This window comes from Pecten maximus, chromosome 11, assembly GCF_902652985.1.
Source record: "Pecten maximus chromosome 11, xPecMax1.1, whole genome shotgun sequence".
NCBI lineage: Eukaryota > Metazoa > Mollusca > Bivalvia > Pectinida > Pectinidae > Pecten > Pecten maximus.
Window position 1 is genome coordinate 29,407,711 of NC_047025.1, and position 18,829 is coordinate 29,426,539.

The 18,829-nt window shown below is 40.6% G+C and overlaps 1 protein-coding gene across 1 annotated transcript; it reads right to left on the minus strand.

Annotated features, from left to right (window-relative positions):
- Positions 1-431: 431 nt before the first annotated feature.
- On the minus strand, positions 432-18,734 carry LOC117337408 (methyltransferase-like protein 17, mitochondrial). The gene is made up of 15 exons (XM_033898382.1): positions 18,640-18,734; positions 18,112-18,283; positions 16,962-17,093; positions 16,409-16,523; positions 15,726-15,807; positions 10,521-10,594; positions 10,068-10,162; positions 9,060-9,130; positions 5,236-5,343; positions 3,990-4,058; positions 3,421-3,468; positions 2,966-3,061; positions 2,321-2,390; positions 1,113-1,233; positions 432-878 (listed from the first exon to the last, which is right to left on the minus strand). The coding sequence occupies exons 1-15, from the start codon at positions 18,724-18,726 to the stop codon at positions 482-484; spliced, it is 1,737 nt and encodes a 578-aa protein (XP_033754273.1). The 5' UTR covers positions 18,727-18,734; the 3' UTR covers positions 432-481.
- Between the last annotated feature and the right edge of the window lie 95 nt (positions 18,735-18,829).

Sequence of the window (18,829 nt, forward strand, 5' to 3'; positions counted from 1 at the left end):
TTTTAATTAAAACAACTTCAAGCTTGTAGACTTTGTGATTTTCACATGTTTGCCATTAGGAATATTTTGTACTCTGGCATGTGATCCGAAGTGTACAGAAATGATAATTTTGTAGTGTCACAGCCATGTACAGAAACAAGTTTGTACAGAGTGTCGTATGTACAAAATCATGTGGAACATTTGTAAAGTGTCGGACATTTATACTACAAACACCTGAGCAGCAGTGTAACTGTACAGAACTGTACACATCGTCGTGTGCATGAAATCTTGTGGTATATGTATAGTGTCTGGTAATCGTTCTACAAACACCTTTACAGCAGTGCTAATGTGTAGTGTTGGATTACCACTAACACCAGTAGTGTTCTGGACATGTAAGCTGAGACAAGCATCCAGTATATCTCTGTCCAAGGATGTTAAAACAAAATACCGAATTGTACTGTGTCTATGACATTTATTTCATCATAATTACGGACTATCTGTGTTAAGTACGGTAGTCTCCTGTGGAGTCTTTTAAATCGTCCTTGTCAACTGAATCTTCTCTTCTTGAGTCTACAGAATTGTACAAGTAGTCTGTATTTGAACTGTCATCTGTTTGGTTACCAGGTTCTGACAGACTTTCGTCTGGATTGGCTGATTTCATATGATCTTTCCACTTGTCCATTATATTGTCCAGATCACCAGAACTGTCTAGCATCAAGCCAGTTAATAAGGATTCCGTTTGCATCTGTTTGCGTTTGGATTTGTTTTTCGTCTTTGTTTTTTTTCTGTAATTAACTCCTTCCTCAGAATTATACAGTGCTCCCTCTGTGCTGGCATTTGTTAGGTCGACTGGCACTTTGTCTCCCCAGTAAGAACGTCGTAGGATCTCATACACTGGTCTGAAACACAAAAATTTGCACAGAAAAACATCATTTATCATATGATTTCTTGTCAGTGAGGATTCAAACTTCATTTACGTTACAACAATTATGAAACAAGTTATCACTTAATTGCACTTGTTGACCAAAGAGATGTGACAGGGTCTTGATTTGGAAAGGAAGGTGAAAAGACCCGTGATGCTTTTGAAATGAAAATGTTGCACGATACTGTCAGTGAGGATGTTGGTGACCTACCTCATTGTTTTTTTCTTTGTAACGATGTAGTGTCGAAGACTAGCGTCATGGCAACACATGCGACAGTGTGTGTGATGATCTTTATGATTCATAGCCTGGACGATTCGTGGCCACTTTGCATCTACAAGCAACACAATAAAACAGAAAAAAATAACAAGCAACATTAATCTTAGTCAAAGCCTGGACAATCCATGGTCACTTTGCATCTACAAGCAACCCATTAAAACAGAAAAAAATAACACCCGACTCAAAGTTTACGAAAGTGGCCGGTGTCCGATAGTGTACCTATATACCAAATCTCATCAAAATCATACAATATCTAAATTTGGATCAATCAGAGGCCAGTAAATGGCAGCCATTTCGTTGAAATGTGAAAGTGAGGTTACGAGAGTGACCGATGTCAAATGATGTACCTACATACCAAATTTCATCAAATTTAGACATAATATCTAAATTTCGACCAATAAGAGAACAGGAAATGGCGGCTATAATGGTTGACCAATCGGGGGAAAAAAAGGGGTCTATTTTCATAAAGCTCTTTTGCATAGTTTTGACAAATGTGTTGAACAAAATTACATTGGAAAAAATTATGATAGCTTACGTACTAAAGAGAGAAATTCAGCTCGATGTGGAGCTAAAAGGAAAACTTTTAAAATGGCCAAATTAATTCAGTCCAATTAACATTAGTATTTTTGTTAAAATTATGAATCTGAAATGTGTGTTTTGTATGGTTATATATAGATACAAGTTGCCATTATGATAGCTTAATATCTACTTAGAAAGATGTTTAGAGTTTAACAGAAATGTTTGTGCCTCCACAACTGGAAAGTAACACCTAAGTCTCGCTTAACGACACTATCGCATGGGAGACAAAAAATGTTTATAGCGACCACCTGTTTCAGTTACCAATTCTCATGTTTCACTCTATATATAAACCTGTATAGAAAGGCCACCTGCTAAAAAAAAACCATTTTTCCTCTGCTCCACAGAGTGGTCTATGATATGTTTGATCATACTCGGTAAGAAATCTACAAGCGAGTCCTGTACTCATAGAATATTGACATGACTCACATAATTTCTGGAATCTCTTAAATTTAGCACTGTTGGACTTCTTTTCAAAGTAATACAGCTGAAAAGAACTCATGAAAATAAATTGTAGATTCATCAGTGTGTAGTTTTAGACTTAAGAACATTTTACTAAATCTCACCTGGATTATCCACTTTTCCCCGTTTCAAAATTACATACGAGTAAGAAGTTGTCTTCTTGTTGGAATCCATCTGGCAAAAAAATTAATGTATTATGACAACATGTTATAGTTTTGCTAAGAAAAAGACAAATCAGTCTTTACCAGGATAGGGAAAGACAGCCGACACCATACAATTGCTGAGAATGAGGAATCCTCTGTTTAAACGTTTGTTTTGGGTTGGGCTTTTTTTACTTCGGACAAAGAGACAGAGGTTCTTTCCATCTTGAAGCAATCTAATTTAAATAATCTCCTGTGGGGAATTCTTAAATCTTTTATTGCTGTTCATTGTAGAAAAGAAGAAATTTCAAGGCTAATTTTAATAAGATTGGACTAAAGGTGGTTATTTCTAAGTATTTGAGAAAAATAATCAAACATGGGTCTGTTCCATAGACAGGAACATCTCAACCCTCATATAAGAGTTTGTCTGACCAGCACTCAACAATTCTTGTACTTGCCAGCCAAACTTACACTCAGGTTGAAAAATCCCTGTCTATGGAACAGACCTACATAAGACTGTTAATCTTATACATTACATCCATGTTAAAATTTGTCACTTCTTAAAAATTTTTCTTTTGTGTCAATAGACCCTGGTGACCTGATACATACCTTAGATTGCTTCAGCGGCTCATAACTGGCACTAAATGTACAAGCAATTTTCATGTCTTTGAAGGCAAACTTAGGACATTTCATATCATGAGGACACTGGAAAAAAGTTTTCATTTTTAGAATATCATGTAATTACACAGAAAAAAATGCTACCAGGCATTTGTTAATGCATGGCAGAGCCACTTAACAAAAATAACTTATCATACCGGCTTTGATAATCTTTTTCGGTGCAATTTCTCCAATACATTGACCTTGCTCAACCTCCCCTCAAGTAGAGCAGGTTGCCAGGCCTAATTATAACATTCTTATGCACACATTGACACTTCAGAACTGCATTAATCCTCCCCACCCTCCTACTAATATACGTTTTACCTCAACAATTGAAAAAGGAGTAGATAAACTGATTAATAAATGGAGGTTTCTGTAATTATAACCCAGAATGTTTGAACACTTACTGGAGCAAATACATGGGCTTCCTCATCAGCTGTGGTGCCTGATGATGACTGGAAAACAAAACTAATGTTAGTTATCACAGGGAAAATATTATAAATATAGACACAATTAACTACTAAAAGGTTGATTCAGTCAGTCAGTGCTAATACTACTCGGCTTGCACCAGGCCTCACACAACTAAATATTTTCATATGTTATTACTATTGACTCCGTCCCCTCATTTGCTCATTTGAAGTTCCCGCCTTTTTACACCTGTAGTCCTATACATTCTATACTCAGAAGGAGTGTAAATTTTCAAGTATGAATACATTACTGTTTATTCTCGTGTATAGGAAGTACGTATTCCATATATTGATTACAAAAGAAAATACCGGTAGCTATGAAGATCAGAAACACATTTTCGTTAGGGACTTGGTTCAGATGAAGAGCAGCTAATTGGCTGATTTAGTTGTGTAATTTAGCAGTACCTGTGGGGGGCTATGGGTACCTTATAATTTATGAAGATTAACCTATAAACTACACAGCCTTCATGTTCATGGTGAGTAAAATGTACTAGGAATATAATGTTTACCTCTAGAATCCACTCTTTTGCTTCCTGTATCACAGTGTGACCTGCATATGACCCGTTCTCTATCAACACCTGGAAATACAAAACTCACATGTTATACCTAATGACAAATTACAACAACAAACAATGATCTCAGAAGACATGTATAAAAAGGTTTACAAGGTACTTAAAGAGGTCACGTTAGAAAAGGTCACAAGTACACAGAGGTCACATTAGAAAAGGTTACCAGGTACACAGAGGTCACATTAGAACAGGTTACCAGGTACACAGAGGTCACATTAGAAAAGGTTACCAGGTACACAGAGGTCACATTAGAAAAGGTTACCAGGTACACAGAGGTCACATTAGAACAGGTTACCAGGTACACAGAGGTCACATTAGAAAAGGTTACCAAGTACACAGAGGTCACGTTAGAAAAGGTTACCAGGTACACAGAGGTCACATTAGAACAGGTTACCAGGTACACAGAGGTCACATTAGAACAGGTTACCAGGTACACAGAGGTCACGTTAGAAAAGGTTACCAGGTACACAGAGGTCACATTAGAAAAGGTTACCAGGTACACAGAGGTCACATTAGAACAGGTTACCAGGTACACAGAGGTCACATTAGAAAAGGTTATCAGGTACACAAAGGTCACATTAGAAAAGGTTACCAGGTACACAGAGGTTGCACTAGAAAAGGTTACCAGGTACACAGAGGTCACATTAGAAAAGGTTACCAGGTACACAGAGGTCACATTAGAAAAGGTTACCAGGTACACAGAGGTGGCACTAGAAAAGGTTACCAGGTACACAGAGGTCACATTAGAAAAGGTTACCAGGTACACAGAGGTTGCACTAGAAAAGGTTACCAGGTACACAGAGGTCACGTTAGAAAAGGTTACCAGGTACACAGAGGTCACGTTAGAAAAGGTTACCAGGTACACAGAGGTCACATTAGAAAAGGTTACCAGGTACACAGAGGTCACATTAGAAAAGGTTACCAGGTACACAGAGGTTGCACTAGAAAAGGTTACCAGGTACACAGAGGTCACATTAGAAAAGGTTACCAGGTACACAGAGGTCACATTAGAAAAGGTTACCAGGTACATAGAGGTCACATTAGGAAAAGTTACCAGGTACACAGAGGTCACATTAGAAAAGGTTACCAGGTACACAGAGGTCACATTAGAAAAGGTTACCAGGTACACAGAGGTCACATTAGAAAAGGTTACCAGGTACACAGAGGTCACATAAGAAAAGGTTACCAGGTATTCCGAGGTCATATTCCACAGGTGGTTAACTAGCTCTAGGCGGTCCAACAGGCTGGGCTGCTCCAGTAAGGTGAAAGCACTCACAACTAATGGAAAAGGCAGCTGGAAACCAACCAAAGAACATATTATTGTACATAATATAGTGACTTTAAGGAGGAAATTATATTCATTGAGATGGAGATGTAGAAATATAGTTTCAATATTGCTCAAAAGTTTGACAAAAAGCCCATGGGTCTTAATGGTCAACCCTTTGCTGATAGTGTTTAGTTTTTAGATTTCAACACATCTGACCCCCATAACCTTGAAAGTAGGTCAAGGGTGTTATTTCAACAAGATTACTAGCCCTTCATTCTAGCTTGCTACTGACCAAACATCATGACCCTGAACTTCTAGGTTATTGAGAAGATGTTATTTAAAATGTAAGTAAAATGATGTGACTCCTGTAACTTTGAAAGGAGGTAAAGGTCATTAATTTCAACAAACTTGGTAGCCCTTCATCCCAGCTTGCTACTGGACTAATATTATGACCCTTGGTCTCCTGGTCATTGAGAAGAATTTACCAGTATTTAAAGATTTTAATATGATGTTGTGACTCCTCAGGTCTGTTACTTACAGAGCTGTGTGAGGGGGCTTGTTACTTACAGAGCTGTGTGAGGGAGCTTGTTACTTACAGAGCAGTGTGGTGAGGGGCTTGTTACTTACAGAGCTGTGCGAGGGGGCTTGTTACTTACAGAGCTGTGTGAGGAGGCTTGTTACTTACAGAGCTGTGTGAGTAAGCTTGTTACTTACAGAGCAGTGTGGTGAGGGGGCTTGTAACTTACAGAGCTGTGTGAGGGGGCTTGTTACTTACAGAGCTGTGCGAGGAGGCTTGTTACTTACAGAACTGTGTGAGTGAGCTTGTTACTTACAGAGCTGTGTGAGGGGGCTTATTACTTACAGAGCTGTGTGGGTGAGCTTGTTACTTACAGAGCTGTGTGAGGGGGCTTATTACTTACAGAGCTGTGTGAGGAGGCTTGTTACTTACAGAGCTGTGTGAGGGGGCTTATTACTTACAGAGCTGTGTGAGTGAGATTGTTACTTACAGAGCTGTGTGAGGGGGCTTGTTACTTACAGAGCTGTGTGAGGGGACTTGTTACTTATAGAGCTGTGTGAGGGGGCTTGTTACAGAGCTGTGTGAGGGGGCTTGCTACTTACAGAGCTGTGTGAGGGGGCTTATTACTTACAGAACTGTGTGAGGAGGCTTGTTACTTACAGAGCTGTGTGAGTGAGCTTGTTACTTACAGAGCTGTGTGAGGGAGCTTATTACTTACAGAGCTGTGTGAGTGAGCTTGTTACTTACAGAGCTGTTTGCCGAGGCTTATTACTTACAGAGCTGTGTGAGGAGGCTGGTTACTTACAGAGCTGTGTGAAGGGGCTTATTACTTACAGAGCTGTGTGAGTGAGCTTGTTACTTACAGAGATGTGTGAGGGAGCTTGTTACTTATAGAGCTGTGTGAGGGGGAATTGTTACTTACAGAGCTGTGTGAGGAGGCTTGTTACATACAGAGCTGTGTGAGGGGGCTTGTTACTTACAGAGCTGTGTGAGGGAGCTTGTTACTTACAGAGCTGTGTGAGGAGACTAGTTACTTACAGAGCTGTGTGAGTGAGCTTTTTACTTACAGAGCTGTGTGGTGAGGGGGCTTGTTACTTACAGAGCTGTGCGAGGGGGCTTGTTACTTACAGAGCTGTGTGAGGAGGCTTGTTACTTACAGAGCTGTGTGAGTAAGCTTGTTACTTACATAGCAGTGTGGTGAGGGGGTTTGTTACTTACAGAGCTGTGCGAGGAGGCTTGTTACTTACAGAACTGTGTGAGTGAGCTTGTTACTTACAGAGCTGTGTGAGGGGGCTTATTACTTACAGAGCTGTGTGGGTGAGCTTGTTACTTACAGAGCTGTGTGAGGGGGCTTATTACTTACAGAGCTGTGTGAGGAGGCTTGTTACTTACAGAGCTGTGTGAGGGGGCTTATTACTTACAGAGCTGTGTGAGGGGGCTTGTTACTTAAAGAGCTGTGTGAGGGGGCTTGTTACTTACAGAGCTGTGTGAGTGAGCTTGTTACTTACAGAGCTGTGTGAGTGAGCTTGTTACTTACAGAGCTGTGTGAGTGAGCTTGTTACTTACAGAGCTGTGTGAGGGGACTTGTTACTTACAGAGCTGTGTGAGGGGGCTTGTTACTTACAGAGCTGTGTGAGGGCGTTTGTTACTTATAGAGCTGTGTGAGGGCGTTTGTTACTTATAGAGCTGTGTGAGGAGGGTTTTTACTTACAGAGCTGTGTGAGTAAGCTTGTTACTTACAGAGCTGTGTGAGGGGGCTTGTTACTTACAGAACTGTGTGAGTGAGCTTGTTACTTACAGAGCTGTGTGAGGGAGCTTATTACTTACAGAGCTGTGTGAGTGAGCTTGTTACTTACAAAGCTGTTTGCGGAGGCTTATTACTTACAGAGCTGTGTGAGGAGGCTGGTTACTTACAGAGCTGTGTGAAGGGGCTTATTACTTACAGAGCTGTGTGAGTGAGCTTGTTACTTACAGAGCTGTGTGAGGGGGCTTATTACTTACAAAGCTGTGTGAGGGAGCTTGTTACTTACAGAGCTGTGTGAGGGGGCTTGTTACTTACAGAGCTGTGTGAGTAAGCTTGTTACTTACAGAGCTGTGTGAGGGGACTAGTTACTAACAGAGCTGTGTTAGGGGACTTGTTGCTTACAGAGCTGTGTGAGGGAGCTTGTTACTTACAGAGCAGTGTGAGGGGGCTTGTTACTTATAGAGCTGTGTGAGTGAGCTTGTTACTTACAGAGCTGTGTGAGGGGGCTTGTTACCTACAGAGCTGTGTGAGGAGGCTTGTTACTTACAGAGCTGTGTGAGGGAGCTTGTTACTTACAGAGCTGTGTTAGGGGACTTGTTACTTACAGAGCTGTGTGAGGGAGCTTGTTACTTACAGAGCTGTGTGAGGGGGCTTGTTACTTACAGAGCTGTGTGAGGGGGCTTGTTACTTACAGAGCTGTGTGAGGGGACTAGTTACTTACAGAGCTGTGTGAGTGAGCTTGTTACTAACAGAGCTGTGTGAGGGAGCTTGTTACTTACAGAGCAGTGTGGTGAGGGGGCTTGTTACTTAGAGCTGTGTGAGTAAGCTTGTTACTAACAGAGCTGTGTGAGGGGGCTTGTTACTTACAGAGCTGTGTGAGGGAGCTTGTTACTAACAGAGCTGTTTGAGGGAGCTTGTTACTTACAGAGCTGTGTGAGGGAGCTTGTTACTTACAGAGCTGTGTTAGGGGGCTTGTTACTTACAGAGCTGTGTGAGTGAGCTTGTTACTTACAGAGCTGTGTGAGGGGACTAGTTACTTACAGAGCTGTGTGAGGGAGCTTGTTACTTACAGAGCTGTGTGAGGGAGCTTGTTACTTACAGAGCTGTGTGAGGGAGCTTGTTACTAACACAGCTGTGTGAGGGGGCTTGTTACAGAGCTGTGTGAGGGCGCTTGTTACTTACAGAGCTATGTGAGGGGCCCTGTTACTTACAGAGCTGTGTGAGGGGGCTTGTTACTTACAGAGCTGTGTGAGGGGGCTTGTTACTTACAGAGCTGTGTGAGGGGGCTTATTACATACAGAGCTGTGTGAGGGAGCTTGTTACTTACAGAGCTGTGTGAGGGAGCTTGTTACTTACAGAGCTGTGTGAGGGAGCTTGTTACTTACAGAGCTGTTTGGGAAGGGGGGGGGGGGCTTATTACTTACAGAGCTGTGTGAGGGAGCTTATTACTTACAGAGCTGTGTGAGGGAGCTTATTACTTACAGAGCTGTGTGAGGGAGGCTTGTCTCTGAAATAAACTCCAGGTATTACCATCTTTTTTTGCTCCTCTCCCTCTGTAAAAACAAAACACCATTCCTGTAGCTAGTATCAATACTTCCTATATAACAAAACTATATTATTATTAAAGATAACAACATGCATTATTACTGAGAGACATCATCTTTACCAGGGATTAATAAATATTGATTATATTTATTGTATTGTTTATCAAATGGTAGGTTCCTAATCCACACATGCTTCCTTTAAGTAGAGCATCACAGTGTAACAAATAATGTAACTGTAAATGGAGCGGGTTACTGATGCTTGTTGAGTGTTAAAAAGTGTTTCTCACTCAGCTTCAGGTGGTATGGCCATGAATTAGCATGCTGGAGACCAGGGTGAATTCCTGTCAGGGCACTTGTTTTCCCTGTTCTTTCACATTCAAACAACTAAAAACCCATGGTACTAGGTATGAAGAGTCTCGAGTTGAGCTTTTATGTTAAGAAAAACAGGAGGAGTATTGTACAGTAAAAGGAACGGTCAACGGTGCTTGTACATAGTGTTAAATAAAGTCTCTGTCACACAGCTGACGGAGTATGTTTCTTTAGCTCGGGATTCCTTGAAGTACCCCCCTGGTGCCCCAGTATTTGTGGTATCATGCAGTTAACTGTGTAGTAAACCCTTCTGGTGCCAAAGGATTTGTGATAACATGTGGTAAACCCTGTAATACACCCCAGTGGTTACCGCAAACTTGTGATGACTGTGTAGTATACCCCACTGGTGCCCCTAGACTTGTGATGACAGTGTACTATACCCCACTGGTGCCCCAAGACTTGTGATGACTGTGCACTATACCCCACTGGTGCCCCTAGACTTGTGATGACTGTATAGTATACCCCACTGGTGCCCCTAGACTTGTGATGACTGTGTAGTATACCCCACTGGTGCCCCTAGACTTGTGATGACTGTGTAGTATACCCCACTGGTGCCCCTAGACTTGTGAAGTCTTACCCTGTAGTAATAGCCTGGCCAGAGTTGACATGTCTGTAGCTGGATCCTGACAATAGAACTGTGTTATAGCTGACCCCCAAACAGTGTTACCGGCCCTGGAGATATAGATCAGAATTACATATTATGGAATATTATAAAACATCACAGGCTAAAAAGTACAAAAAGGCCCAAAGTACATGCATACACAGAAATAAATCAAAAGATAATTATCACTTTCTTCTATGAGTTTCCTTTTTTGTTGCTCCATTCCGTGCAAGATTAGGCCTACTTAAAATCAAAAAAATATTGTATAATATTTTGTGTTTTTATACAAATTTAAATCTCAAAGCTTTGTATTTAAGTACTTAAATACCTCTTTGATACTACTAAACAGCCCTAAAACTAGATTTGAAGGAAATAATAGTGAGGTTTTCCCCAAACTCTATCTTTATCATGAGTACAACCTGTACTCACCACACTGCTGTTCCCAGTCCGCTCCCTACATTATACATCGCACTAGGCTGGAAGTCTGGATTACGTTTCTCAATCTACAGCACAAAACAGTGAGGTAGTTGTTATATTACATATATCAAAATATAACACATGTCTATATCAATGTGTTTCTAGATATATATTAACTACATTCATACAAGTAATATATTTCAAATGCTATGCTAATAAAAGTGAACAGTAGAGACTTGATTGACTGGTGTAGGAGGTGATACCTGGTATATAAGTGACTCGTGTAGGAAGTGATACCTGGTATATAAGTGACTCGTGTAGGAGGTGATGCCTGGTACATAAGTGACTGGTGTAGGAGGTGATACCTGGTATATAAGTGACTCGTGTAGGAGGTGATACCTGGTATATAAGTGACTCGTGTAGGAGGTGATACCTGGTATATAAGTGACTCGTGTAGGAGGTGATACCTGGTATATAAGTGACTCGTGTAGGACGTGATACCTGGTATATAAGTGACTCGTGTAGGAGGTGATATCTGGTATATAAGTGACTCGTGTAGGAGGTGAAACCTGGTACATAAGTGACTCGTGTAGGAGGTGATACCTGGTATATAAGTGACTCGTGTAGGAGGTTATACCTGTTATATAAGTGACTCGTGTAGGAGGTGATACCTGGTATATAAGTGACTCGTGTAGGAGTTGATACCTGGTATATAAGTGACTCGTGTAGGACGTGATACCTGGTATATAAGTGACTCGTGTAGGAGGTGATACCTGGTATATAAGTGACTCGTGTAGGAGGTGAAACCTGGTATATAAGTGACTGGTGTAGGAGGTGATACCTGGTATATAAGAGAGTCGTGTAGGAGGTGATACCTGGTATATAACTGTCTCCTGTAGGAGGTGATACCTGGTATATAAGAGAGTCGTGTAGGACGTGATACCTGGTATATAACTGTCTCCTGTAGGAGGTGATACCTGGTATATAAGTGACTCGTGTAGGAGGTTATACCTGTTATATAAGTGACTCGTGTAGGAGGTGATACCTGGTATATAAGAGAGTCGTGTAGGACGTGATACCTGGTATATAACTGTCTCCTGTAGGAGGTGATACCTGGTATATAAGTGACTCGTGTAGGAGGTTATACCTGGTATATAAGTGACTCGTGTAGGAGGTGAAACCTGGTATATAAGTGACTGGTGTAGGAGGTGATACCTGGTATATAAGAGAGTCGTGTAGGAGGTGATACCTGGTATATAACTGTCTCCTGTAGGAGGTGATACCTGGTATATAAGTGACTCGTGTAGGAGGTTATACCTGTTATATAAGTGACTCGTGTAGGACGTGATACCTGGTATATAAGTGACTCGTGTAGGAGGTGATACCTGGTATATAAGTGACTCGTGTAGGACGTGATACCTGGTATATAAGTGACTGGTGTAGGAGGTGATACCTGGTATATAAGTGACTCGTGTAGGAGGTGATACCTGGTATATAAGTGACTCGTGTAGGAGGTGATACCTGGTATATAAGTGACTGGTGTAGGAGGTGATACCTGGTATATAAGAGAGTCGTGTAGGAGGTGATACCTGGTATATAACTGTCTCCTGTAGGAGGTGATACCTGGTATATAAGAGAGTCGTGTAGGACGTGATACCTGGTATATAACTGTCTCCTGTAGGAGGTTATACCTGGTATATAAGTGACTGGTGTAGGAGGTGATACCTGGTATATAGGTGACTCGTGTAGGAGGTGATACCTGGTATATAAGTGACTCGTGTAGGTGGTGATACCTGGTATATAAGTGACTCGTGTAGGAGGTGATACCTGGTACATAAGTGACTCGTGTAGGAGGTGATACCTGGTATATAAGTGACTCGTGTAGGAGGTGATACCTGGTATATAAGTGACTCGTGTAGGACGTGATACCTGGTATATAAGTGACTCGTGTAGGACGTGATACCTGGTATATAAGTGACTCGTGTAGGAGGTGATACCTGGTATATAAATAATAAGTGACTCGTGTAGGTGGTGATACCTGGTACATAAGTGACTCGTGTAGGAGGTGATACCTGGTACATAAGTGACTCGTGTAGGAGGTGATACCTGGTATATAAGTGACTCGTGTAGGAGGTGATACCTGGTACATAAGTGACTCGTGTAGGAGGTGATACCTGGTATATAAGTGACTCGTGTAGGAGGTGATACCTGGTATATAAGTGACTCGTGTAGGAGGTTATACCTGGTATATAAGTGACTCGTGTAGGAGGTGATACCTGGTATATAAGTGACTCGTGTAGGAGTTGATACCTGGTATATAAGTGACTCGTGTAGGAGGTGATACCTGGTATATAAGTGACTCGTGTAGGAAGTGATACCTGGTATATAAGTGACTCGTGTAGGAGGTGATGCCTGGTACATAAGTGACTGGTGTAGGAGGTGATACCTGGTATATAAGTGACTCGTGTAGGAGGTGATACCTGGTATATAAGTGACTCGTGTAGGAGGTGATACCTGGTATATAAGTGACTCGTGTAGGAGGTGATACCTGGTATATAAGTGACTCGTGTAGGACGTGATACCTGGTATATAAGTGACTCGTGTAGGAGGTGATATCTGGTATATAAGTGACTCGTGTAGGAGGTGAAACCTGGTACATAAGTGACTCGTGTAGGAGGTGATACCTGGTATATAAGTGACTCGTGTAGGAGGTTATACCTGTTATATAAGTGACTCGTGTAGGAGGTGATACCTGGTATATAAGTGACTCGTGTAGGAGTTGATACCTGGTATATAAGTGACTCGTGTAGGACGTGATACCTGGTATATAAGTGACTGGTGTAGGAGGTGATACCTGGTATATAAGTGACTCGTGTAGGAGGTGATACCTGGTATATAAGTGACTCGTGTAGGAGGTGAAACCTGGTATATAAGTGACTGGTGTAGGAGGTGATACCTGGTATATAAGAGAGTCGTGTAGGAGGTGATACCTGGTATATAACTGTCTCCTGTAGGAGGTGATACCTGGTATATAAGAGAGTCGTGTAGGACGTGATACCTGGTATATAACTGTCTCCTGTAGGAGGTGATACCTGGTATATAAGTGACTCGTGTAGGAGGTTATACCTGTTATATAAGTGACTCGTGTAGGAGGTGATACCTGGTATATAAGAGAGTCGTGTAGGACGTGATACCTGGTATATAACTGTCTCCTGTAGGAGGTGATACCTGGTATATAAGTGACTCGTGTAGGAGGTTATACCTGGTATATAAGTGACTCGTGTAGGAGGTGAAACCTGGTATATAAGTGACTGGTGTAGGAGGTGATACCTGGTATATAAGAGAGTCGTGTAGGAGGTGATACCTGGTATATAACTGTCTCCTGTAGGAGGTGATACCTGGTATATAAGTGACTCGTGTAGGAGGTTATACCTGTTATATAAGTGACTCGTGTAGGACGTGATACCTGGTATATAAGTGACTCGTGTAGGAGTTGATACCTGGTATATAAGTGACTCGTGTAGGACGTGATACCTGGTATATAAGTGACTGGTGTAGGAGGTGATACCTGGTATATAAGTGACTCGTGTAGGAGGTGATACCTGGTATATAAGTGACTCGTGTAGGAGGTGAAACCTGGTATATAAGTGACTGGTGTAGGAGGTGATACCTGGTATATAAGAGAGTCGTGTAGGAGGTGATACCTGGTATATAACTGTCTCCTGTAGGAGGTGATACCTGGTATATAAGAGAGTCGTGTAGGACGTGATACCTGGTATATAACTGTCTCCTGTAGGAGGTTATACCTGGTATATAAGTGACTGGTGTAGGAGGTGATACCTGGTATATAGGTGACTCGTGTAGGAGGTGATACCTGGTATATAAGTGACTCGTGTAGGTGGTGATACCTGGTATATAAGTGACTCGTGTAGGAGGTGATACCTGGTACATAAGTGACTCGTGTAGGAGGTGATACCTGGTATATAAGTGACTCGTGTAGGAGGTGATACCTGGTATATAAGTGACTCGTGTAGGACGTGATACCTGGTATATAAGTGACTCGTGTAGGACGTGATACCTGGTATATAAGTGACTCGTGTAGGAGGTGATACCTGGTATATAAATAATAAGTGACTCGTGTAGGTGGTGATACCTGGTACATAAGTGACTCGTGTAGGAGGTGATACCTGGTACATAAGTGACTCGTGTAGGAGGTGATACCTGGTATATAAGTGACTCGTGTAGGAGGTGATACCTGGTATATAAGTGACTCGTGTAGGAGGTGATACCTGGTATATAAGTGACTCGTGTAGGAGGTGATACCTGGTATATAAGTGACTCGTGTAGGAGGTTATACCTGGTATATAAGTGACTCGTGTAGGAGGTGATACCTGGTATATAAGTGACTCGTGTAGGAGTTGATACCTGGTATATAAGTGACTCGTGTAGGAGGTGATACCTGGTATATAAGTGACTCGTGTAGGACGTGATACCTGGTATATAAGTGACTCGTGTAGGACGTGATACCTGGTATATAAGTGACTCGTGTAGGAGGTGATACCTGGTATATAAATAATAAGTGACTCGTGTAGGTGGTGATACCTGGTACATAAGTGACTCGTGTAGGAGGTGATACCTGGTACATAAGTGACTCGTGTAGGAGGTGATACCTGGTATATAAGTGACTCGTGTAGGAGGTGATACCTGGTACATAAGTGACTCGTGTAGGAGGTGATACCTGGTATATAAGTGACTCGTGTAGGAGGTGATACCTGGTATATAAGTGACTCGTGTAGGAGGTTATACCTGGTATATAAGTGACTCGTGTAGGAGGTGATACCTGGTATATAAGTGACTCGTGTAGGAGTTGATACCTGGTATATAAGTGACTCGTGTAGGAGGTGATACCTGGTATATAAGTGACTCGTGTAGGACGTGATACCTGGTATATAAGTGACTGGTGTAGGAGGTGATACCTGGTATATAAGTGACTCGTGTAGGACGTGATACCTGGTATATAAGTGACTCGTGTAGGACGTGATACCTGGTATATAAGTGGTATACCTGGTATATAAGTGACTCGTGTAGGAGGTGATACCTGGTATATAAGTGTCTGGTGTAGGTGGTGATACCTGGTATATAAGTGACTCGTGTAGGAGGTGATACCTGGTATATACATTATGTACCTTGATGGATATGTTGATGTATTGTACCTACCTCATTTAGACATGTCCGGATGATACTATAGTTCTTGGCCAAGCGAGCAACGAGATACACAATAGTGGTATAACCTGTGTAGCTAACAAAGAAAGTCACAGAATTCATGATTAGTATATTGAATACCACAACTATAAATGTTTGATATAGCTATACAACCTTACCAGATACCAAGGCACATGTATGTCTAAATCTGGATGTAACACTGGATATAATGTTTTGGTCAGGATTTTTAATGCTTTGCATAAATCCACAATTTTGTTTCCATACGAAATGTACATGCATCAAAAAATAAAACATTCAAAATAACTGGTAAGATATAAAACATCTCAGATTGTATTTTGACTTTTCTTTTTAAGTTGTCAAAATATCTTGTGATTATCACTCTTTAAAATAATTGATAATTTTGAGTTTTATATATAGCTACTATAAATCAAAGCAATATAGCCATCTAAAGCAGTTCACAAAGTATCATCTGTGGTTAGTGGGCCTTTATCAACTAGACAATATCTTTCTCACCTCCCTGGGGAGCATACAGCTGGAGCTGCCATTTCAGCACAAACAGCTTACACATGACATTTCTTACACTGCCCTATCACCTACTTCTTGTTTTCTTCATGAATGTTTATGATAGTATATGTAACAAGTTTAAAGTGTTTCAACCACAACAACTTGAATCTTACTCGACAGACTTCTGTAAGTGTGTAGTGTGTCGGAGAATCTGCTGTATTTTACTTTTCCTGTTCAAAAGGAAAACTTTCCGTTCCTCCTCACTCATAGTGGATGGGTCTTTTTTATCTGAAACACAAACGATAACAATTGATAAATGCTTCTTCATGACAACAAGTCTTCATTCTATCACAGTGTCAATTCTGTTTACATTACAAGGAGTTACTTCCCTTCATTTCAATTTATTGCAACAATGTACAAAATATATTTATCTCTACTAAATATATATGCTTTGGACATTTTGTTTTACATAATAGCCTACATCTCTGTACTGTATTTTATTTTGCAGATATATTCTTTACCCAGGATTTGGTTTCCTGGTTCCAAAGATCATTCAAATCAAACATTCAATGAAAACATTCAATATCACTTCCCAGTCTATATTTTGTCTATTGGGTAATAAGTTCTGCCTCCAGTTCTGCTCCATACTTAAGTTATACAATATACTGGTACCTATCATGGAATGAGGTTATATACATGTATTACTTATATAAATGATGCGTTTACTTTTCTTTTCCAATTTCTGATTGATCACAGCCACTTTATCTCGCAACACCTCTGGTTCTGGTGGGGGATGACGACCCATGATGCTAGCGTCAAACTTCTTAGCTTCCTCTGCTGTAGATCTCTTTCCATACTCTGTAACATTGTGTTAAGGTAATTTACTATACATCTGCAATTAATGTTCATACACACATGACATTAGAACCTTGTCATCAACTTCCTTTTGTGTGTCATTTTTCATATATTCTATATTTTACCAATTAACAAAAATTTGATTTCCTTGCTACCTTTAACAAGTGCAATCAATGATTGCGAAAGCTCACCGGCAGCAGCAATCACACTATGCATTCATTTTTTATGTATGTATAAGCATGTCATTTTGAAATTGTATGTCACATAATATCGCTCCTAGACCTCTAAACCAAATAAGAAGGGTGTGGACTTACAAGCTTTCCAAAACTAACCCTTAAAAACTTTAAAGTGGGTTTTGGTGCCAAAAAAGTTAAGTCCACAAAATGGTAAAATGCGAAAAAATCACAATTTTTTTCTGCAGGATTTTGCCATAACATCACTCCTAGACCTCTAATGAATGTATAAACCAAATTAGAAGGGCATGAGGTATATACTTTTGGAATACCAGCTTTCCAAAAACTTCCCCAAAAACTTTAAAGTTTTGGGGTGGGACGCAGACGCCGGGGTGACAGCATTAGCTCTCGATTACTCGTTACCGGTGAGCTAAAAATGTTGTCAAAAAAGGAGATGATTTCTAAAAAAAAAAGTTATTGGAAGCAAACTATCTTGATCATGCAACTCGGAACTCATCCTGGAAGTCTTTCAACCAATGAATGGTCGGGTGGCAGTGCTAACACACTTGCCTTTCACCTAGGTGGCTGGGGCTCAAATCCCTGATCGGAAATATAAGCTGATATAACTAGTTTCGCAATTGTCGAAAAATAACTATATATCTAAATAAAGCTGACATTTTTCTTCCAATAAAGGGTCCTTAGTGAGGTTATTTCATATTGAAGCCAATTTCTCCAATCACTAATTTTCTTCTCTAAAAGAAGCAAGAAGAATGCCATCTCTATATATAGCCCTGCAGCTACAAGGTTATAGAGAAGAAAAATAAAACATTAGTTACATAAGTACTCACTTTGTGTTACAATATCTACAGCATTCACTAACTTAGTAGGTAAAGGAAGTAGCTTATTTTGTGCCAAACGTCCTGGATGGTTTCTTCTTTTAATATTGTCCATTTCCATTTTTTCCAGGACTTCCTCTTCAATGTTAATATCATGTGGAAACTGAAGTTCATCCTGAGCATACTGTCAAACATACCAAACAAAAACACATTATTACAGAACACAGAAATCACATGACTCTCATTCCAGGTGACCTATTGTTTTCAAAAACATTGCCATATGATGTACTAAAATGTAGCCAGACAATGAACCTTGGAGAGAATTGATCACAATAAAATACCGGTGTTATCCCAGCTAATGATGCTGCGTGGAAAGAATGTGTGTTTAAAAAGGTCTGTTTTAGTGTATGTCATAGTATGTATTTGTTTTAATTTATGTTCAGGCTATGGAAAGTACAAACAAAATCTTGAATAAATTATCGGTAGTTTCAAGTCAATGTTCAGTGGAGTGGAAAACCTTCAAATCATATGGCACCTTACCCCTCTTCTAAACACTCCGTGTAGTAATTTACTGTATGTCAATGACAAGCGACAGGATGCCATGCGCCCCTGCATGGCGGCTGCCATATTGTTTTCTGTTCGGAAGCTCTTTATCTTAACCCATATAATTACGGAAAAGTCTTAATGTATTCCGAAAAATAATTGACTCTAGGTCTTTTGCGTGTTTTAA